Genomic DNA, 23,384 nt, shown 5'->3' on the forward strand with positions numbered 1-23,384 from the left:
TATTCACATAAATCCAGAATTACTTTAGAATAATCTTTTTCTTATAGGAATGTGGGTCAAGCTGAAAAAAGTGATATTACATTGTTTTCAAAATTGGCAATCCGTAGTCCACACGTGCTATTAAAACTATGCAGTTTGTTAGATAAAATAAAAGAACAAAAGATGGTGCATAACTACTATCAGCCCGAATATTCTCTGACATTTTTAAGGGATAATTACATTTTTTGTTTCTAAATTATCATAAATTTTACTTTTAATTCTTGTGATATTTTATTAAGTATATTTAATTTAAATTAATTAAGATGTGTTCTTTTGGATTATACATAAGAGATCAGTTATATTTATATTATTTTTAGAATTATATTTGACATAAAACATGAGTAATTAATTTGTTTAGCAGCTGATAATTAGTTAAATGTGTGACGATTTACGAGCAAAATGATTAAAAGTGCATATTTTAATTAGTTATAGGTGAAATGTGCTATATCATATGGTATCGCAAGTATTAATATTAAAATTTATCTATATTTCAAGGACTAAACGTGCGTTCCATTTTTTCTAAACTTGAAACATTCGACATTTTTCTAAATCCAAAATTATCCAACATTTTACTCATGAAAGATTGATGGAGCAGTATAGAGGGAGGAAGAAGGACTTACACATGGTGTTCATCGATCTACAAAACACATACGACAAAGTTTCGAGGAAGGTTATGGAGATGCTTGGAGGCTAGAGGGTTCCTGGGATACTAGGGCGATCAAAGACTTGTATGCTGGAGCCAAGATCAGAGTGAGGACAGTGGGAGGTGACTCGGAACACTTTCCGATTATGATGGGGTTGCATCAGGGATAGGCTCTTAGCCCATTTTTATTTGCCCTGGTGATGGATGGATTGGTGAGGCAAATTCAAAGTGAGGTGCCATGGTGTACACTATTTGCGGATGACATAGTTTTGGTTGATGATACTCACAGTGGAGTTAACGCTAAACTGGAGTTCTGGAGACATACCCTAGAGTCTAAAGGATTCAGATTAAGCAAGACCAAGACAAAATACTTAGAGTGCAAGTTCAGTGACATGGCACATAAGGCTGGAGTAGAAGTGCGACTTGATGCTGTGTCATCCCAAAAAGAGGAAGCTTCAAGTATCTTGGGTCTATTATTCAGGGGGATAGGGAGATTGATGAGGATGTTACTCATCGTATTGAGTCAAATGTGATGAAGTTGGAGCTCGCGTCCGAGTTGTTATTCCAAAAAAAGGAAGCTTCAAGTATCTTGGGTCCATTATCCAAATGGATAGGGAGATTGATGAGAATGTCACTCATCGTATTGGCGCTGGGTGGATAAAGTGGAGGCTTGCGTCCGGAGTCTTGTGTGATAAGAAGGTGCCACCAAAACTTAAAGGCAAATTCTATAGAGTGGTGGTTAGACCTACTATGTTATATGGAGCGGAGTGTTGGCCAGTCAAGAAAACTCACGTTCAAAAGATAAAAGTTGCGGAGATGAGGATGTTGCGTTGGATGTGTGGCCACACGAGGTGAGATAAGATTATAAATGAAGATATCCAAGACAAGGTGGGAGTGACATCGGTGGAGGACAAGATGTGGGAAGCGAGGCTGAGATGGTTCGGGCATGTGAAGAGGAGATGCGTGGATGCCCCAGTGCGGAGGTGTGAGAGGTTGGCTATGGATGGGCGCAGGAGAGGGTAAGAAGTGGTAGGAAAAGTAACGGGGAGAGGTGATAAGACAAGACATAACGCGATTCAGGAGCTATTGACGACATACGACCCTAGATGGTGAGGTCGCGGAGGTCGCGCATTAAGGTAGAATACAGTAGATAATGCAGTGTTGTCTCGTTAGCGCTTGTAGTATTACAAATGCGATTAGCTTGTCCTTCGATGTTTGTTAATATCTATTATTTCTTGTACGCTTGTAGTGTATCGTTCCGTTTTTTATATGCTTTGACATGACTTCTTCACTTCCGTTACTTCTTTTTCTACCTGTTTTGAGTTACTTTTCTTAAGCCAAGGGTCTATCGAAAACAGTCTCTCTACCTCTCAAGGTCTGCGTACATTCTACCCTCCCCAGATTCCACTTGTGAGACTATACTAGATATTTTGTTGTTGTATTTTACTCATGAAAGACAAACGTTTCGCTTGCCCAACGGGGAAAATTTGTGACCAAAAGGCTACAAAGTTTGGAAAAGTGTACGGATTCTGCATGCATCATTTAAATAATCTAGTGTATGAGAAGTGACACCCTCACTTTCAACAAATAAATTTGACTCTGCAAGTATGAGAGACGTGACGCCTACTTAATTTTGAATGGATGAAATAGTAAAACACATTGACTTGGGTTTAAAATTTACTCCTCGCGTGATATCTTTCATGCATACACAACAAGGTCTTACCAAAGATAAAAGATTACTCTCTCTGTCTCAATTTATATGTCAGAATTTTGAGAGTCAAGCTTGTTAAATTTGACCGTGTATTCGGGCAAAGAATCTATAAACTATTGAGATAAAATCTAGATATTTAAAAATTACATAAAAAGTACTAAATTGTTCATAAATATAAAAATATCACATTCTTTTTGGGACAGACTAAAAAGAAAATTGTGTCATATAAATTGGGATAGAGGGAGTATAAGTCACAATAATTGGTAATTCAATACATTTAAACGACATCCAAGGAAATCTTGGTCAAAAATATCTGTTTGAATCTTGAGATTCAAAAAGTGCCACATAAATTGGGATGAATGAATTATATTAACGGAAAAAGGCTCAAATATGCCATCGAACTATCGGAAATGACTCATTTATGCCACTCATCAATAGTTTGGCTCATTTATGCCATCGAACTATAGGAAATGACTCATTTATGCGACTCATTAATAGTTTGGCTAATTTATGCCATCGCTGTTACCAAAATGGCTCATCCATGCCATTTTAATCAATGTCGGTTTTATAATACCAGATATGACACGTGGCCTCCAATTAGAAGTCTACGTCGTTTAATTAAATCGGCCCAATTTTAACTTCGAAATTAATAAAAAAATCCGACCCATACACCCACCCACCCATTTCCGATAATTCGATGGCATAAATGAGCCAACTATTGACGAATGACATAAATAAGCCATTTCCGATAGTTCGATGACATATTGGAGCCTTTTACATTATATTATTACCACTTCGATCAAGTTTAGAGAAATAATATCATTGTAGCAAAGCTAAACATGCAACTGATAAAAAATTATAAGGGAGTCGTATGTATTATCCTATTTCTATACGTGGCTGTACATATTACATACTCTTAGCAACCTTCCAATTTAAATCATAGAAATCCGAAGAGAAAATGATAAAAATGACCCCTTATGTTTGAGGGTAGATTCAAAATAGTCCCTTAAGTATGTATTGAACAGTTTTGGTCATTTATGTTACCAAAAGTTAACACTTTTAGTCCCCGTCAAATATTCAACAATTTATATTCATTAGATTTAACGGAAACAATTAAAAAAAGAAGATTTAACCATAACACCGAACTCCCATCAAATTTTAAAATATGCAACATAAAAAACTGCACTTGATACTAAAAAAAAATAGCAAAATTTACACCTCAAAAAGTTACACCAGACACTAAAAATAAATAAATAAATAAATAAGAAAAGGCAGAAATTACAAAAATTGTACATCGATCAGACAAAGTTCAGATAAATATTTGACGGAGACTAAAAGTGTAAACCATTAGCAAACATAAAAGGACTAAAATTGTTCAATGCACCTACCTCAAACATAAGTGACTATTTTTGTCATTTTCTTGAAAAAAGAATATTAAGCAAATAGCATATTCACTTTATTCTTATTTTGGCCACTATTTTATTGGCACACAAGTGTTGTCTCTACGCCAATAATATTCTTAATCCTACTATTAAGTCCAAGAACTGGTCATTACTGATTAGTTTTGCATCAGTAATTAGCTGAGTTAAATAATGAATGGAGTAATCTCAAAATCATTGTCTATTGAGAATGCTAAACAACTCCTTAATTCAGTTGATGCATTTCTCTTCGACTGTGATGGTAAGAAAATAGCCACTTTTTATTAATCAGAGTTCTATCATTTCATTTTGTAAAATAGCCACTTTGTATTATTCCTATTCATATCTTGTAATTTCGTAAAATAACCACTTTTTGTGTTATTGCTATTCATATATTGTAATTTTGTAAAATACCCACTTTTTATTATTCTTATTTCTATCATGTCATTTTGTAAAAGAGTTTTTTTTTTTTTTTTAACAAATTATTTTCTTGTTATTGTTTTGTAGGTGTAATTTGGAAGGGAGAGAAATTGATTGATGGTGTACCTCAAACACTGGACTTGCTTCGTTCTCATGTATTTCCAATTCTTTATTACATTCTCTTTATTTTCCTTTCTTTTTTTTTTTCTTCTTTTTTTGGTTTGGGATTCTGTGAATTTTGTAATTAAAGGAGAGAGATAATGGTAAAAAACACACCTCAAGTATCACTTTGTTGTGGCTTTCTTACCTGAACTGTCAGGTGTTTGCGTTTTCGACCGAAACTATAGCCAACTATTTATAAAAACACACCTCGACTAATATTTGATGGTGCGTGGTGTACATTTTTTTTTTTCTGTGTTTAAAAATGTTGTCAAGTAGCACTTCACGCGGGTAATTTTTAAAAAAATAATGGTCAAAAATACATTTGAAGTATCATTTTTTTGCGAGTTTCAGCACCATCAAATACTAGTCGATGTGTGTTTTGATAAGTAGTTGGTGATAATTGAGGTAGGAAATGCAAATACTTGGTAGTTCAGGTGTGTTTTGATAAATAGTTGGTGATAGTTTAGGCAACAAGCGCAAACACTTGATAGTTCAGGTAGGAACTCACAAAAAAGTGATATTTGAGGAGTGTTTTTTACCATTATCTTGTGGGATTATACTGGGTATGTTGTTGTTGTTGTTGTTGTATCTCTAAAGGATACTAGAGGAAAATTAATGGGGACCTGCGGGTTTATTGGGGTTGTTGGAAACACTATTACTCCCTCCGTTTCGATTTGTTTGTCTTAATTTGATTCGGCAGGGAGTTTAAGAAAATAAAAAAGAAAAATTTGAATCTTGGTGGCCTTAAAACTAAAGATTGTGTAATGTACTAAAATATGCATTGAATTTTGTGGTGTTAAATCTGCCATGTAGGATATTGGGTGTAAAGAGGTTCGACATATAGAAAGTGACATTCTTTTTGAAAACAGACTAAAAAAAAAATAGTAAGACAAACAAATTGAAACGGAGGGAGTATAAAGGAAATAAAAAACGTTTCAAAGTGGCCATATATGAATCCTCTATCTATTTAGACCTATTTTGTTCCTATACTCAATAACTCAATAGTTTTAAGGCAAACTTTATTGTGCTATAATGAGGTTAAATGGATAGTTATTTGCTTCCTAGGCAAATGCAGGACAGGGGTTCAAGCGAACCCAATATTTTCGACACAGAATCTTAATACATATGTGAAAAATCAGTAACATTTTAGCAAATATTAGCATATGAAAACATGTTTAAGAAAATACAACGAGTTGAGAGCTCAAGTTGAACCCATCAAATTTAAATCTTGGATCGGTCGTTGATCTTCTTTCTTGTAAACATGGCTATCCACGACTCTGGGTGTGCATAAATGTGAATTGAGTACACACAACAGCCAAAAGTTATAAGCTTTATGTACTATATGTGTGTGTTTGCCTATGCCCTTAGCAAAGTTGCAGCTTTCATGTGGATTTTGTATGCTCATATAACCGGCTGTGTGATGTATATTGAGATTGAGATGCTGTTGGATTGCAGTGTAAGGAGCTGGTATTTGTAGCAAATGGGGCCTTTGGGGTTGTTGGAAAGACTATAATAAAGGAAACAACAATGTTTCGTTTGGCTATATATGAATCCTCTATCTTTTTGGATCCAGTGTCATTCCTAGACTCAATAGTTTAATCTTTTTAGGCAAACTTTGTTGTGCCGTAATTAGGTCGTAAAATGCATAATTATCTGCTTTCTTGTGAACATGGCTATCCACGACTCCGGGTGTGTGTATCTATCTTGAGATGCATATGTCCTTAGCAAAGTTGTCTCTTTCATTTGGATTTTGTATGCTCATGTAACTCACCGCGTATGATGTATATTGAGATTGAGATGATGTTTACATGCAGGGTAAGAAGCTGGTATTTGTAACAAACAACTCAACAAAATCAAGAAAGCAATATGCCAAGAAGTTCCATTCCCTTGGAATTCCTGTTAATGAGGTTTAACAGTCTTCCTTTTACAGTTTTACTAGTATTACAAATACTGAAACTGCATTTCATCCATTCATTTTAGAACTAAATTCTCTTTGTATCTGCAGGATGAGATATTCTCGTCTTCATTTGCTGCAGCAATGTATCTGAAAGTCAATGACTTTCCAAGAGAAAAGAAGGTTAGTTAATATGTCGGTTCCAAGGTTCTTTTGCTTTTCCGCTTCATTTTGTTTCATGGAATGGGAGGAAGGAAACAAACCGTAGCACAAGTCGGCAATTTAAGTAATGGGCAATTGATTTTAATAATGTGTATTTAACACCTGAATGTATATGGGTAGATGTCTAAATAGCTGAACAATCTAGGGCGTTGTTGTTTAATTAAAAAGATCGATTTAGTTCGGCTGAGGGACTAAAGGTTTCTATTTATGGTCTGAAGTATGTTGCAAACGACTAATGAGGCTCCAAGTGGGCAACTACATTTTTGCCTCAGACAATTTAGAGACCAAATCCAAAGTCCAAACTAACTGATTTTCTTCCTAATGTTACTATTGAAGACTCAATAACCGTTGTTCCATCAGATAGAGATCCTTTGTAATATCATTCGTTTCCTGATAAAGGTAATTTCATTCATCTAAGCAAGTGCAATTAAACTGAAAGAAAGGAAAAAGTAAGGTGCACAAGCTAGAAATCTATAAGAACTATATAAATATACAATTTATTATAGGTGCCTTTGTTATACCTAACAAATCTGGATACAAATTTCCAAAATTTTCAACTTGTTAGAAAGGATCTTACTTCCATTGAATTTGAGGAAATATTTAACTAAGGACAAAAAGGTTGAATGCACAATAAAAAAGATTATATGGATTCATTTACTTGTCATCCCCCTCTTTCTAGCAACCTATTATTTCTAATGGTTTTATGTTTGTTGTGATTTTACGTCTGAAAAGTGATAGTAAGTTTCTTTATTTACTCCAAAATGTTTGGGAAATGAACCTGCAAAGGCATTGGATTATGTGCTGAAACATTTTTAGCGACTTTTGGACCGATTAAACACCATTAACCTACATGTATGGCAAAGTTGAGATCCCAAGTATTATGTGGTATGGTGTTGCCTACGTTCTAGTGTTTTTCCTTTTTGTTGATCACTTTTTACATATGCCAGAAAATGAGATTCGCCCAGTTTTGTAGTTCATTGTTTGCATGTGAATTCTTGTTGTATCTTTTATAGCGAGTAATTTTAGTCTTGTAGTTTTTATTTCAAACAAAATTATATTTCCAAGACTTAATTGGTCTGCTTGTTATTTTTTTCTTTCTCAAGTTTCAATAGATTTCTCAATTTTCTCATTCACTCCATCTTAATTGGAGATGCTGAGTTGTGTGCAGCAGAGATCAAATTCTTTCGCAAGCTTTGTCCATTGCCCAAATTTGATTATGCAGCTTATGTATATATACATTTATTTCATGAAAAGCATTCCGCATATTAGGTCATGCCGAAGCATCTTGTCAGAATCATAGTCTAGTGTGACTTGTTATCCTCTTAACTTGTCTCACTCATTCTCCCAGCTCATCTAAAGGTTAGACCTGAACTTGATTTGGCAGGTATATGTAATAGGTGAGGAAGGCATACTGGAAGAACTGGAGCTAGCTGGTTTTACAGCACTAGGTGGCCCAGTATGTTATCCTCTTTGCTCTCATATTCTTAGTAGGAAAAAAAAATTCTTAGTATGTTGCTCTCACAGATTTTAGGTTTTGTAGCTGATGTTGAGCCTTCTTGCAGGCAGATGGAAAGAAGAATATTGAACTGAAATCAGATTGTCTTTTTGAGCATGATAAGAGTGTAAAGTACACCTTTCCTTATAATTACCATGGGTTTCTTTTCCATTATTGCATGCTGAACACAAGCCATGCTATTTCTATCTTCAGGTTGGAGCTGTTATCGTTGGATTTGACCGGTATATCAACCTGTATAAGCTACAGTATGTCTCTTTAAGGCCTCCCTTTTTGATATACTTGAATTATAGCTTCTGAGTCTTAGAGGATAGTCTTTTGTTATCATGGGAGTTTGGTAAACTAATAGCCTGTTTGCCCAATCTTCCGGGATGCCAGAAGTGCTTATTTTAGAAAATTGAGATGTTTGGCACTACTTTTAGGGAAAAAAAATAAGTGCTTTAGTACTAGAAGTTGTTTTTCAGAACCAAAAAAGAAGTAGCTTTTCCCTAGAAGACCTTTCGAACATTGGTCAAGCACAAAGTAATGCTATAATATCGGCAAAAGTGCTTTTCAAATTAATTAGTTAAACACAAACTACTATCTGCAAAGGTACCTTTTCGAAAAGCACTTCTAAAAATAAATACTTCAAAATCAACAGATTTTGGAAGCTTGGCCAAACAGTCTATTAATGTATGACAGAATGTTGTTTTCTGAAAATATGTATTCAAGTGATGTACTTAAAACAAATCTGAAAGACAACTTATTCATAGCTGGCATCTTTTCCATTTGCCAAACTGATCCTTGAAATGGCATTGTGGTGGCTGTTTGTAGGTATGGAACTCTCTGTATTCGCGAGAATCCTGGTTGCCTTTTTATTGCTACCAACCGTGATGCAGTGGGACATTTTACTGATCTTCAAGAATGGCCTGGTAAATATCACTTTAGTGTCCCTCAATAAAGATTGATTTCACATGTGAGTATTCTGTAAAAGCTTGCTAATTTGATACTGATCTCTTTTGCCTGTGGCTGTAGGTGCGGGATGTATGGTTGCTGCAATATGCGGAACAACCCAAAAAGAGCCTGTTACCGTTGGAAAGCCATCGACCTTTCTGATGGACTTTCTATTGCAGAAGTAAGAAAGTTAAATGCAGCTTAGTATATTAACCTATTTGTGAAAGCCAGTTATGAAGCACCCAAGGGTGTGGCCTAGTGGTCAATGAACTGGGCCTAGAACTATAAGGTCTCAGGTTCAAATCATAGCAGAGACCAAAAAAATAGGTGATAATCTTCCCATCTGTCCTAGCCTTGGTGGGCAGAGCTACCTGGTGTACCTGTTGCTGGTGGGAGGTATCTTGTGGAATTAGTCGAAAAGAAAAAGAAAGCTAGTTATGAATAGATGGCTTGTGGGTGGTGGCATCGACAGTTGTCGAACAATAAGTTTGAGAAAGCACTAACATCGAGTAGGAGTTTCAAAGTTTGGTAGTTCTTTGCCTTTTTAACATTGGTCCATTTATCATTCAACAGGTATAACATCACGACATCCAGGATGTGCATGGTGGGTGACAGATTGGACACTGATATTCTATTTGGACAAAATGCTGGGTGTAGAACTCTCCTTGTTTTTTCAGGTTGACGAATGCTTTCCATTTCCTCGTTTATTTGGAAAAAAGGTCCAAATTTGCTCCTGTACTATCCGAAATTGTTTAGTTTTTCCACCCGTTATACTAGTGGTCAATTCATAACCTTGCCGTTAGCAAATCATCTCGTATTTGCCCTTTCTGTTAACGGAGTTCCAGCATGAAATGGGTGAACTCCACATAGCCTAATTCTTTGAGAAAAAGGGTCCAAATTTACCCTCAACTTTTGACTATGATTTAAAATTACCCTCAAGTTGGAGCTCCATTAGGGGGTCAAGGGAAAAACGAGACTTCTCCTAGTGGCAAGGTAATATTAGACCAGAAGTCTAACGGAGGGAAAAGTTGCTCAATATCTGATAGTACATGGGCAAATTTGACCATTTTTCCGACTTGCTTTAAAATAGTTGGTTCAATTTCCAATAATAGCTGTGCTCAAAAACTATTGTCCTTGCTTCTATGGTTTTCAGGTGTAACAAATGAATCAACTTTTCAAGATTTATCCAAAGAAGTTCAACCAGAATACTATACCAATTCTATAGCTGACATTCTCAAGTATACCTAGATTGATATTTTAAGGTGGTATGTTTAGCATTCTTTGCAAACAGCAAAAGCTGCCTGCCCATTGTTGAAACAGTGGAAACAAGCAAATTAGAGGGTTACAAATTTCTTATTATGTATAAGTTGATTACTGAAGTCAGATTTTTGTTTAATTTGATTGAAGAAAATTTGGAGTGTCCCAAGGGGATTGGCCAGCACAAGTTAAAGCTGTAACCAAAATCCTAGTAAGGGAACTAAGAGTCAAGTTTAGAAGAAGTCTATTTGCAACTTGCAAGGCAACAAAAGATAGTGAGTGGTGATTTTTTTCATCATGACTTAGAATTAGTCCTGTTGAGAATAATTAATTGGACTAACTTGGTGTTCTTGTAAGTTGTAAGGATCTTTATCCTATATATTCAACTCTATCCAAGTTAATTAATGCTTCAACCAAAACATGTCAAAGCAATGAATTCACTCAAGAGGATTTAGAAGTTCTAAAATATTAAATAATTGAACCCCTTCCTTTCGCCCAACAAGTAGAGCTGTCAATATGGGCTTGGCCCGCGGGGTCGGCCCAACCCAACCCTTTATTTAAGTGGAGTTGGGTTAAGATTTTTTTAGCCCATATAGAAGTGAGGCTCAAAAGCTCTAAATTTTCTTGGCCAAGTACGGCTTTTGGGGTTATTGAAAGGTGGCCCCTTCGAGGACGAAAAGAATAATAAATAAATTAATTTTTTAAAAAAAATAAGTTAATTAAACAAAAAGATAAAAAGTAATGAGAATAAAGAATGTACTTACTACTAAGTAGTAAATTAGAAACTGGAGCAATACTTTTTAGTCTTAGAATTTATAGTATGTTTAATTTCTTTTGAACGTGATCTGAATTAGTGATCAAAAATAATAATTTTTATTTGTTCTCTTCAATTTTTTTCTTCTATGATATGGATTTGCGCAAGAATGAGTGATAAAAGATTCTATTTCAGTTAAAAGGGCCAGCCCGTCCTAGCCCATTTAATTCTTTGGCCCTTCAATTAAAAGGGCCACCCTTCTACCAACAAGGGGTGGAGCCGGCAAATAATTTATTCAGAATTCGAAAAAAAATAATTGCAATTCAAATACTTTGTGGTCAAATTCTATGTTCGAACTTACAAAGTTCATATCCCAAATCAATTTTTGTCTAATCCTTAGTTTATTATTATTACTTTATACAATCTTTTTATTCTTGCCTCTTGGCTCGATTGATTAGCCATATTAAATTTTCTCAATCGTGTAACATGAAATAGAAATTTTCTTGAAGACAAATAAGTGTAGGGTCGGGCATAAATACCGAAAAACCAGACCGAACCGAATTAGTGTGTTGTGCGACTACAAAATCTAAATTATTTAAGATTTGATATTTGTTTGATTTCTTAAATTAATATCAATAGATTCTGTAATCAAACTCATATAAATATATATTTTTTCTTAATTGAACAAGTTTTATACTGTTATAAATAAGGATATTGGTTTCTATTTTCTTGCTGAGGTGTATTAATAAGATTTTATTTTTTGGGGGGTGACTGTTTTCTTCAAATTTCGTGGTGATTTTATATTAGTATATGGTTACGTGCAATCGTGCATAGCTTTTATACGTAAACGAACTGGACATTAATTCTAACTTTTGGGTTATTTTTATTTCATTTTACCACCGGTCTACAAAAAAATATTATACTTTTTGATTCTTAATCAAAAAAGCTTTACACTGTTATAAATAAGGACGTTGTTTTCTATCTTCTAGCTGAGAGCCTGAGACGTAGTATTAAATTCTATAAGATTGCGAGTAAATTATTTTTTTTGGATAATTGTTTCCTTCAAATTTCATGGTGATTTTATATTAGTATATGGTTACTTGCAACGCTTTTATACGTAAAAGACCAGGCCATTAATTCCAAACTTTGGATCCCTTATTTTTATCTTTATTTTACCACCTGTCCATACATATAAAAATACAGAATCCCCATCAAATTAGTATATAAGAGTTATCATATCAATTCATTTTGCATAATGAAGAACCTCATCAAGATTATCCTTTTGCTTTCTATCATTTGTCTTCTCCTAACATCAGCACTTGCTCTCGGCGGCGGAAGAGGTGGCGGCGGTAGCTCCGGTGGTGGAGGAAGAGGTGGCGGTGGTGGCGGCGGTGGCGGCAGCGGAGGAAAAGGCGGCGGTGGCAGGTCTAGAGGAGGTGGTGTTACTGGCGGTGGTGGCGGCGATGATGGCGGCGGCAGCGGCGGAGGTGTTGGCGGCAGGTGGAAGCCGATACCTCGTGGTGGTCATCCGACAACAAGGAGCAGTGCATCATCTAATTCATTAGGATATTGGTCTTGTATTGCCATGTCTTTTGTTGCTTACTTTTCATTTTTAACTTTTTAAAAATTGAAATATACAAAATTGCTTTGTAGTATATTTTAATTAAAGTAGGATTTACCACTTAGTTATTCTTTTGTATAATGTAAATAGACGTAGTAAATGCTACTGTGTGATTGTGACCGTGATTATTCGTTTGTATACTTTGTATATGTGAAAACTTTTTACATTGTCAATGTAATTTGGGAAAAGGTCCAAATTTATTCTAGTATCATTTGAAATCGTTAAATTTGTCCTCCGTTACACATTTGGTTATTTCATACCTTTTTCGTTAGCAAATAGGCTCGTATTTTTCCTTGCCGTTAACGGAGTTTCAACATGAAATGGATGGAGCGGCAGGGTAATATTAGACCAGAGTCTTACTGAGGATAAAATTGAACAATTTCTGACAATACATGGGCAAAGCTGACCCTTTTCCCGACCTGTTCTAAGGTTCAATTTCCAATAATAGCTATGCTAAAATATTATTACTATGCTAAAATATTATTAATGTCCATGCTGCTATGTTTTGCAGGTGTAACAAATGAATCAACTTTTCAAGATTTATCCAAACCCCAAAGTAGTTCAACGAGAATACTAGACCAATTCTATAGCTGACATTCTTAAGCACAGATTGATAGTCAAAAGTTGTTTTGTAAATATTCCTTGCAAACAGCAAAAGCTGCCTGCCCATTTTTGAGGTAACAAATTATTACTCTGCTCCGTCCCTAATAAGTGTCACCTTAGCCAAAAACATACATATTAAGAAACTAATAATGCAATATGAAGTTTACTAAATTACTCCTACATAAAAAAAATTAATTACTTTTCCTCTTGATTAAAGCATGCACAAGTAGTAAACCTTTTGATATTAGGAATCCAACAATATCAAGTTACTATGTGGCTTTTCCAATCATCATTTAAATATTACTTTAACTTGTCACTTTTTGTCTAAGGGTAGAGTTGAAAAAACTAGCCAATTTATATCTTAGTTTCCTAAGGTAACACTTATTATGAGACAATTTTTTTTTGCTAAAGTGACACTTATTATGGGACGAATGGAGTATGTATAAGTTGATTACTGAAGTCAGATTTTTCTTGCACTTTGTTTAATTTGATTCGAGAAAAGATGGAATAAAGGAGCACAAGTTAAAAGCTGTAACCAAAACCCGTATAAGGGAAATAAAACTCAAAATTGTGACCCACAGAAAACTTTAGAACCCTCATTACTACTACATTAGAATATTGTTTTGAATCGAGGGGATTCAACAGTTTTGATATAATAGAAAAAGTCTTTTTTGCCGTATTTATGCAATATAATATCCCATAGAGAGAATTCGATTGAACTTCCCTTCACTCAGCTCCAGTAGTGGATCTAAACATATAACTTAGGAGTTCATCAATATGAATACTTAGGGGTTCATCAATATGAATTTGACTCAGACTATGTATATGCCACATTAAAATTTTGAATCTAGTAAATAATCTACTGTGGTAGAACTCGAACTCGAACCTATAAAGCCTAGATATCTGTCCATCTCCCTCATGTTTTTTAAAGTCCAAAGAAATATACTCAAGATAAATAGTGATAACTTAAAACCATGAGATGAAATTATGGTTGGACATGCAATTTGAATTTCTTAAGTTGTATTTTTTCTTATGGACATAAAAACCCTACAAGTTGTGAAAACTATCAAAATATTCTCAATTCTTATACACTCTTACCAAATGAGCAAGTCATAGTTCATAACAAAATTGATACGCTACTAGAAGACCTTTCTAAAAAATACAACATCAGTTTATCAAACTTTACTTTAACAAAAAATAAAATTTAATATGAATAGTAATGTAACTACTCTTTAATATAATTTTCCCACATGGTAGACATAAATAAAGGTTGGTAAATGGTTGGTGGGAGTAATTGTTAAAAATATCTATCAACTTATGGTTCTTTTTTTACAAAATATAAACTTATGGGTCAAGTTTTATATTTTAAAATTTTGAAACCCACATCACGCCTTTTTGAATGATTTGGGATTTCAAACCATGAGATGAAATGCATGTCCAAACGCTGATTTCATCTCATGATTTCAAGCCATGATTTCAAGTCGCATGTCTAAACGCCTACTTATAAAGTGATAATCCTTAATTTATTTTGAGCCGAGGGTCTATCGAAACAACCTCTATACCATCCAAGTAGGGGTAAAGCTGCGTAAGCTCTATCCTCTCCATACTACACTTGTGACATTACATTAATTATGTTTTTGTTGTTGTAATCCTTAATTTATTGATATGACTTTGTGCAATCTTTTTATTCTTGGCTCTTCGTTTGATTAATTAGCCATATTAAATTTTCTGAATCGCGTAACATGCAAGACAAATCTTCTTGAAGACAAATAAGGGTGTTGTTCCACTAGGAAATCTAAATAATTTAAGATTTGATATCTCTTTGATATTTTTAATTAATGTCGATAGATTTTGTAATCAAACTCATATAAATATATATACTTGCTGATTCTTAATTTAAATGAATTTTATGATGTTATAAATAAGGATATTTGGGTTGTTTCCTTCAAATCTCATGGTGATGTTATATTAGTGCTATATGTTTACTTGCATCGGTTTTATACGTAAAAGACCAGACCCTTAATTCCAACTTTTGGAGCATTGTTATTATTTATTTTACCACCTGTCCATACAAATAAATCGACATAACCCCATCAAATTAAGATCTACTCCCTCCGTCCTAATATCCCAATTTATATGATTCATTTTTAGTCAATACCAAAAATAATAATATTTTTCTATATTTAGCAACAATCATTTTTTTAATTTTTTTTTATGCCCAATTAAACACCCTCGTATAAATTGAGACAGAGGGACTAAGAGTTATCAAATTTTATCATGCCTAACAAAATGAAGAACCTCATGAAAATTATCCTATTATTTTCTATCATCTGTCTCCTCCTAACATTAGCAGTTGCTCTTGGCAGCTCCGGCGGTGGAGGAAGAGGAGGCGGTGGTGGTGGCCGTGGTGGCAGCGGCGGCGGTTGGTGGCCGGAAACTCGAGGTGTTCATCCGGTTATTATTAGGAGTAGTGCATCTAGTAGTTCATTAGGGTACTTGTCTTGTATTATTGCCACATCTTTTTTTTGCTCAATTTTCGTTTTTTAAGTTTTAGAAATTTAATAAAAAATTAGCTTTGTAAATTGTAGGAGTAATATATTTTAGAGTAAGGTTTACCACTAGACATTACTTCCTTTGTCCTGTCCTAATTTATGTGATAATTTTCGCCCTTCGAGCGTCGAACAAGAATATTTTTATCTCGATTTATTCATACGCCCTTTAAATATTTTTAATTATTTATTATTGTGACTTATAGTATTTTTTATGCAGTGAATTATTTTTCAAAAAACTTGTCTGAATTCACATGTTAAAATAAAGTAGTTTGATTGCATACATTAAAACAGAGGACGTACTTCTTCTTTTTTCTATTATAATTATTCTTTTGTATAAAGCAAGTACACGTAATAAATGCTATCATGTGATTGTGTCCGTGATTACTGGTTTGTATATTATTTTACTATCTATATTCACGTATGAAATCTTTTTACATTTTTGACGTAATTTGAACTGTTTTTACGCTATGTTGTTGTTGTTGTAATATAATTTGAACTGTTGAAAAGTTATTTAGATAGTTATTCTATATGTAATTCAATTGTATATTTTTTATCTTATGATTGTATATAAGTAATTAAACTCATGATATAGCCATGTATTATGTGTTTTCGTGATAACAACGATGTCTTTTCTTAACCATTTTGCCTTAGGGGGGTTTTAGCAAATGTAGGAAAAATGTTTTATGTTATGTGTTTTCATAGCCATGTCTGTTCTTAACCATTGTAAAATGTTTTACACTATCTACATCCAGAATATAAACCCTTCCCAAACTGACAACTAAAGGTGGCAACCGGTTCCAACCGGAACCGGTTATAACCGGTTAAGGAACCGGCCGGTTCCGGTTAAAAAACCGGAACCGCTTAACCGGTTCCGGTTTACGGTTTTTAAACCAAACCGGAACCGGTCCGGTTTGGAGTGTTTAAAATATATTTTTTTGTTTTTTGTATTATATATATATATTATAGTATTTATTTGTATATTGTAGGTATATTTACATATGTTATACAACTTTATAATTAAAGTTTAAATATTTATCGACTATTTTACCCCTAACGACAAGTTAACAATACGGAATAGTGTTTTTCGTATACATATATATGTATAACTTACATACACTTATATATATGTATAACTTAATATATATAGTATATATACTTATATACTAATATATATATATATATGTATAACTTAATATATATACTATATATATGTATAACTTAATATATATACTAAATATATGTATAACTTAATATATATACATATATACTATATATACTTAATATATATACTAAATATGTGTATAACTATATATATATGTACTATATACTATATATACTTATATATAGGTATAACTTAATATATATACTATATATACATATATACTATATATACTATATATACTTAATATATATACTAAATATATGTATAACTTATATATATACATATATACATATATACTATATATACTATAAGTAACTTAATAAAAGTAAAAATATGAACACAAGTAAATAGAAGTAAGCTCAATGAGCCATATTTTTATTCATTCTTGGATAACATTTATTTGCAAGTTGTATTTTTTTAACTTGCAAATAATACATGAGTTGTACAAAAATAGTAGAATAATAAAATCACCAATTTTGAACCATTTCGTTAATTTCCCCCACATCATATTCGGTCATGAAAATATCTTCAAAGTCTTCCATTTGGTCCGGTCCACTAGCTATCAAATCTTCAATTTCTTCCTCTTCGCCTTCCTCCGCTTCTGAGTTTTGGTTGCGTCGCTCCGATCTAATCCAATCTCGAATGCACACTAGTACTTGCAAGCTAAAGCCGGATAATGAATGTCTATGGTCTCCAATTTGCTGTCTTCCTTGGCTAAATGCGCTCTCCGAAGCCACGGTTGATACTTGAACCTTAAGGATATCTCGAGCCATTCTTGAAAGTACCGGATAGCTTGCCTTGTACTTCTTCCACCATGCTAAGACGTCCACCTCATCCAGTTGGTTGATATCTACATTTGGGTGCATCAAATAAAAGTTATATTCATCAAAGTTTGCGGAAGAAGAAGAAGTTGGTTGTGAATGTAAAACTTTTAAACCCGACAAGCCCTTTTTGCTACTTTGAGAAGTAGTAGGGCGTGAGAACACAGGTGTTGCACGTTCTTCCAAACTAGAATAATGAGTAAAAACTTTTCTAAACTCTTCATCAATAGCGAGTTCGGCTTCAAATAAAGATGGTTGAACTCCCTTTTCAATTTCTAAAAACGTATAAATTTGACTAATCAAATTTTTAGTATAAAACCGATTTTAAACAAGGATTTAAAAAGGGAACCCAATATAAATAAAGTTGGGATGGGAAAAAAATACTTCTTAAATTTGATTATCATTTCAAAAATAGCCGCTTGATAACCGGGTTTATGTTTATACTCTTGTAAAACTCTAGCTATTTCAGCTAAGTAGGCTAAAATTCCGGTTACCGTGGGATAGAATTGTCTAGAAAAAGCAAGAGTTGCATTATAAAAATTTTCTAAGAGTTCAATACATTCTTTAACATCTTCCCAATGCATAAAAGTTAACCAATCCGACTATCGGTATTATATTTGTTGTGAACTTGTTGTATGGGAATCCTATACTCATATGCTTGTTGTAGCATAATGTAAGTGTAGTTCCACCTAGTCTCAATTTCTACTTGAATTTTCCTAGGTCTAAGGTTATTTTCCACACAAGCATTCTTAAAATCTCTAATTCTTCCCCTATTAGCATTACAAAAAGAAACGCAATGAAGATTTCTAACTTTTTGAACGAATCATCAAAATGCACAAGACCATCTTTAACAATTAAATTTAAAATGTGACAACTACATCTTACATGAAAAATATTTTTAGAGGAGGGTTTATTTCTCTTTTTAAAAGACCAACTGCCTTTGTATTATTAGAAGCATTATCTAAAGCAATACAAAGTGTTTTTCTATAAATGTTAAAAAATCTCATAATAGTAGACATTGAATCGGCTAAAAATTTTCCATCGTGACGACCTTTTCCTTCGTCATATAAAAAAGCTATAATTCTTTTTTGCATAACCCGATTGTCATCAACCCAATGACATGTAATAGCAAAAAAATCTAAATGGTTAATACTAAGACCCAAATCGGCGGTAAGACAAACATTACAATTTAAAGAATTAAATACGTGGCGCAAATAAAATCTATATTTTTTAAACAAATCTATAACATCGGCTCTACAAGTACTTCTAGGAATACCCTCAAATAACGAATTATAACAACGTTGAATGTAAGTAACAAACCCCAAACCCGAGGGAAAGGAAAATGGTAAACAATCATAAGCTACCATTTTAGCTATTTCTACGCGTTCTTTTTTCTTGTCATACTTAAAATTTCTACCGGTTCGTGGGTCTATCGTCATTTGAATCCCCCCCACATTTGAACCCGTTTGCTCTCCCCAAGCATCCATATGTTTGGTTCTCACATGAGCATTTAGTGTACCCGTTCCACCATCCTTACCAGGCCTTTGCTTAAAACTAAATACTTGTCCACATATGTTACATGTAGCCGATTGGTTTTCCCTATTCTTAGTCATAAATTTCCAAATTTTAAGTTTGTTGGCTTACGAGTTCTGGCGGTTTTTTGTCTTGTGTATGTGATTGTGCGGGACATGTATCTCCTATGGGATTTTCGGGGGTTGTGTTTCATCATCATCATTTAAGTCTTCATTAAAAGTGTCGGTAAAATGTTGTTGCATTGCCTCATTACCTAAAAGTGGATTATTTCCACCAACATCAATACCTAAATTAGGTGTTTCTTCCACAAATGTTTCCTCGTTAAGCGCACCCCTAACAATACGACTACTACTACGGCACCACGTCTTAATCTCTTTGACATTATTAAATAGAATTAATTTAAATCACAATCAAATAAATCACAAGAAAATAAATTACAACAAATTAAATTGCGTAAATTAAATTGCGAAAAATAAAGATAGAGTTGGAACGAAGGTACCAAATTCGGATTAATTTCCAACAAAGTCAAGGCGGCTAGAATTGCAAATCCACCAAAGCTACTTCGGATTGTTGCAAAATCACCAACTCCACCAACAATATTATAATTGCAAAATTAATAATTGAAAGTTGAAACTATAATAAGACTTTGTGGCTAGTTATTGCAAAATAATTATAATTGAGAGATTGAGATTTGAGAGAAAGATAGAGAAGAAGAGTGAATTGGTGTGAATTAAAATGAAAATGAAGAAGGGTTATATATAGGGTGGGGATGGGTTAAAAAAAAAAAAAAAAAAAAATTTTGGGGCCAAAAATTAACAAAATGGCCGTTTGGCAAGGCCATTTTTGCAAATGGCCGTTACAACGGTCCATTAACTGACATCGGCCCAACGGCTCTTTCCTTTTTTTTTTTTTTTTTTTAATTTCACCGGTTAAACCGGTTTAACCGGTCCGGTTTCCGGTTTTAACGGATTCCGATTCCTAAAATATTGGAGCCGGACGAGTAAACAATTATACGGTTAACCGAACCAGGTTAACAGTTCTCGTTTAACGTCCGGTTGCTAAGTTAAAACCGGTTAGCCCGAACCGGTTGACACCTTTACTGACAACCTACTGACACGAATCATCAGCTATCTAATATTCCAAGTTATATATATATATATATATATAAATTTTTTTTGGTAGAAAAAAGGATCGAGAGATAATTACTAGAGGAAAAAAACGTTTATGTTCTAACAATTGTGGCCTATAAATTTGGGGACGAGTTCATCGTTTTCTCCAAGGGGTCAACAACAAAAGGCCAGATTAATTTTTGAGATTCGAAAAAGTCAAGATTCTTCTACTTTAGTAATTGACAGCTTTTTTTATTCAACAAAGACAAGGCCAGGTTATTTCTTGACAATTCTCTGCAAAAGCACGTTGGTAATCGAGAAATAATAGAAAAGTCCTCGAGGACCGAATGATGCATAATTTGAAATTCGGTAAATAATGAATTCACTTATCTATTCGTTTTCAAATATCAAAATTCTGACTGTAACAATTCGAATCCGTGAAATTATACTTGCCTTTGTAACTTTCACATAAATAAATAAGTAGTCAAGTGCCTCCCAATCCCATGCGTCTCGATTGAATGACATGGGCTTTTGTAATCTTGTGGATATAGGCGGAGCTAGGAGGTGCAATTAGTTCATCCAAATTCTTTTTGTCGAAAAGTTATAATAATTTGATTATGCAAGTATCTTCTTCAATATTAGAGCATGAAAATTTAAACTCTTAACTTGTTGCACTAGTCGAGTACTAGTACAACTTCCCGCTCATATTATTGCAAAGCTACTTAATCATATGCACGTTATGGCATGTGGGACATAATAATACCTCCACTAATCCTAAAGGTCCAAAGCCTGAAAAGATGACTTTATAAACAAAGGAATCAAATACTTCATTTAGTATAACCTTCTTGTATGATGAATTTATTGGCCCGATTAATTTAGATTTCAGCGTAGAGCTCGATTAAGAGGAAAATACTTTTTTAGCAGTGATTTTTCCATTTCAAGGCTCGAATTGAGATCTCATCTATTCCGTCTACACCTCTCGACAAAACCCAAATATGATTGATTCGAAGTGTTTTCTTTTAAGAAAACTTAAACGTGTTTTCCCTTAAGAAAAGAAAAACTCTAATATATGATAACTAAAAATTCAAACCACTAACTTAGCAATTTAAATTCTCTACTTTATATATAGCTAGCTGCCAAGATTTTGCTGTCTGATTTGTCTCCTCCTTTTTCTTCTCACTTTAACTTTACATCTTTTCTTTTTCTTTTCCTCAAATCCCATTAGAGATGAGCCTAGGATTATATATATTCATTAATTAGCTCTCCTCCATTGATGTCTTAATTATTTTAAGTCCTATAGAGATGAAGAAGAAGAATAGAGAAATTAGCTTGTTTTCAAGAACCAATATTAATGTCATAGTATTGGTTAAGGTTTTTCTTGTTCTTATACTAATGTCAACCGTGTTTGTACCGTCAGCAGAGGGGATTAAAGGCGGTATAGGAGGAGGACGAGGAGGAGGAGGTTTCCGGGGATTCACAGGGCGGAGAACCGGTGGTGATCCTAATAAGAAACACCAATCAAGTGCTTCATCATCTTACTCTAAGCTTGCTTCAAATAGTCTCTTTATTCACCTCCTTATTGTCTTCCTTTGGATGTAAGTACATAAGCTAGAGGCAAGTTTATGATCTCGAGTCAGTGGGTTCAGGATATATGTCGCTTATTAGATGTAGAGGCGGGTCTAGGATGGATTTGATGAGTTCGACTGAATCAGTAACTTTTAGCTCGGACTATGTGCGCATATGCACAAGAAAATTCAAGAAGGTATTTGTATAATAATATCACTCATTTTGAACCTAATGAATAAAGATCCTCGATTCAATCTTATTATATGTGTACATTTTAATTCTTTTATATATGTAAATACAGTTTGAGTCAAAAGATTTGCAAATATTAATTAAAAAAAAGCGTCTAACGCACTAAGTTCCTCATATACATGCGCGGGGTCGGGGATGGGCGGGATTTATAATGGTTTACATTGTGCAGCGTTGTACCTCACTCAGATTTTACAGAAGACATTTGTTTTACTTAACCCGTGACCTCCTCGATCACATACAGTTAACTTTACAGTTACGCGGCGCTCCCTTCAAATATTAATTATGTAGATATTAATTATGTAGATATATTGTTTTCAGTTTAATATCTCTAGCCTTGCTCTTCATATTTTGTTTCACTGGATAATAGGATTGCAATTTACTTATTTTATAAAAAATCGATCTCTAATTAATTAACAATCGTCTCAAACTTAGCACGGCTCTTTTAATTTCATTAATTTACCTGTTTCAAGGATCTCAACAGAGCTGATCTTGAAAGGCGCTATGTAAATATTATAATTATCTAATTAAATAGTCCACATTAGTACGGCACATTAATACAATATTTAATATATATAATTTTAATTAACCATTTAATTTCCAAGTTTGAAATGCCCAAAACAAGATAACTACCTACTCAATTAAAGGTTATACGAGGCATATGCAGGATTTGAACATTATGTATTTGATCTCGGAATTAATTACACATATTATAATATTTGCACTTATTCAGTGAATTTTGAATTACACATATTATAAGATTCGAGCCAAAACTATTATGTTCGGACGAATGAATAAATTATATGCTAGATCCGCTGGTGACCATGATATCTTGAGCCCTGAATACATATTGGTGTAGAGCAAATTTATTAAACCAAAAAGAAGTAGAGGATCGAAATTTATTGCAACACTTTAAATTGTTAAAACTTGAATTCTCAGTTTACGTTTGTACATGACAATGGGATTCTGGTAGAAGAATTTCCACAACTTATTATAGTATAAAATCTTCTTTGCCAACGTATTTAGATTCAATCTTGCCTCATTAAACATATTCCACGCAGAGCAAAATTAAAAAAAGTGACATGTATATACAAAGGTAGAATCCAATAAAAATAAAGCATATCTTCACAACAATAGGCCTATACTAGTTATTGACTAGGAATCTATATAAATTAAATATTTAGGTTAGGTTAAAAACAATATCA

General features: G+C 33.6%; 2 protein-coding genes across 2 annotated transcripts; both read left to right on the forward strand.

Annotated features, from left to right (window-relative positions):
- Positions 1-3,853: 3,853 nt before the first annotated feature.
- Positions 3,854-10,613, forward strand: LOC132060346 (phosphoglycolate phosphatase 2). The gene is made up of 11 exons (XM_059453350.1): positions 3,854-4,073; positions 4,319-4,386; positions 6,208-6,300; positions 6,399-6,470; positions 7,894-7,965; positions 8,072-8,131; positions 8,218-8,270; positions 8,836-8,933; positions 9,037-9,136; positions 9,529-9,632; positions 10,109-10,613. Exons 1-11 carry the CDS (start codon positions 3,986-3,988, stop codon positions 10,201-10,203), a joined length of 903 nt encoding a protein of 300 aa, XP_059309333.1. The 5' UTR covers positions 3,854-3,985; the 3' UTR covers positions 10,204-10,613.
- A 1,608-nt stretch (positions 10,614-12,221) lies between these two features.
- On the forward strand, positions 12,222-21,966 carry LOC132061630 (putative glycine-rich cell wall structural protein 1). The gene is made up of 3 exons (XM_059454402.1): positions 12,222-12,543; positions 15,544-15,682; positions 21,660-21,966. Exons 1-3 carry the CDS (start codon positions 12,222-12,224, stop codon positions 21,964-21,966), a joined length of 768 nt encoding a protein of 255 aa, XP_059310385.1.
- Positions 21,967-23,384: the final 1,418 nt, after the last annotated feature.

The sequence above is a fragment of the Lycium ferocissimum genome, chromosome 6 (assembly GCF_029784015.1).
Source record: "Lycium ferocissimum isolate CSIRO_LF1 chromosome 6, AGI_CSIRO_Lferr_CH_V1, whole genome shotgun sequence".
NCBI classification, from domain to species: Eukaryota; Viridiplantae; Streptophyta; class Magnoliopsida; order Solanales; family Solanaceae; genus Lycium; species Lycium ferocissimum.

Bases quoted from the DNA above. Each gene is read 5' to 3' on its own strand.
- LOC132061630 (XM_059454402.1), top strand. From the start codon at position 12,222: ATGAAGAACCTCATCAAGATTATCCTTTTGCTTTCTATCATTTGTCTT. The intron at 12,544-15,543 runs GTATTGCCATGT...TAACATTAGCAG, and splicing joins TTCATTAGGATATTGGTCTT to TTGCTCTTGGCAGCTCCGGC. The intron at 15,683-21,659 runs GTACTTGTCTTG...AATTATTTTAAG, and splicing joins GCATCTAGTAGTTCATTAGG to TCCTATAGAGATGAAGAAGA.
- LOC132060346 (XM_059453350.1), top strand. From the start codon at position 3,986: ATGAATGGAGTAATCTCAAAATCATTGTCTATTGAGAATGCTAAACAA. The intron at 4,074-4,318 runs GTAAGAAAATAG...ATTGTTTTGTAG, and splicing joins ATTTCTCTTCGACTGTGATG to GTGTAATTTGGAAGGGAGAG. The intron at 8,934-9,036 runs GTAAATATCACT...CTGTGGCTGTAG, and splicing joins TGATCTTCAAGAATGGCCTG to GTGCGGGATGTATGGTTGCT.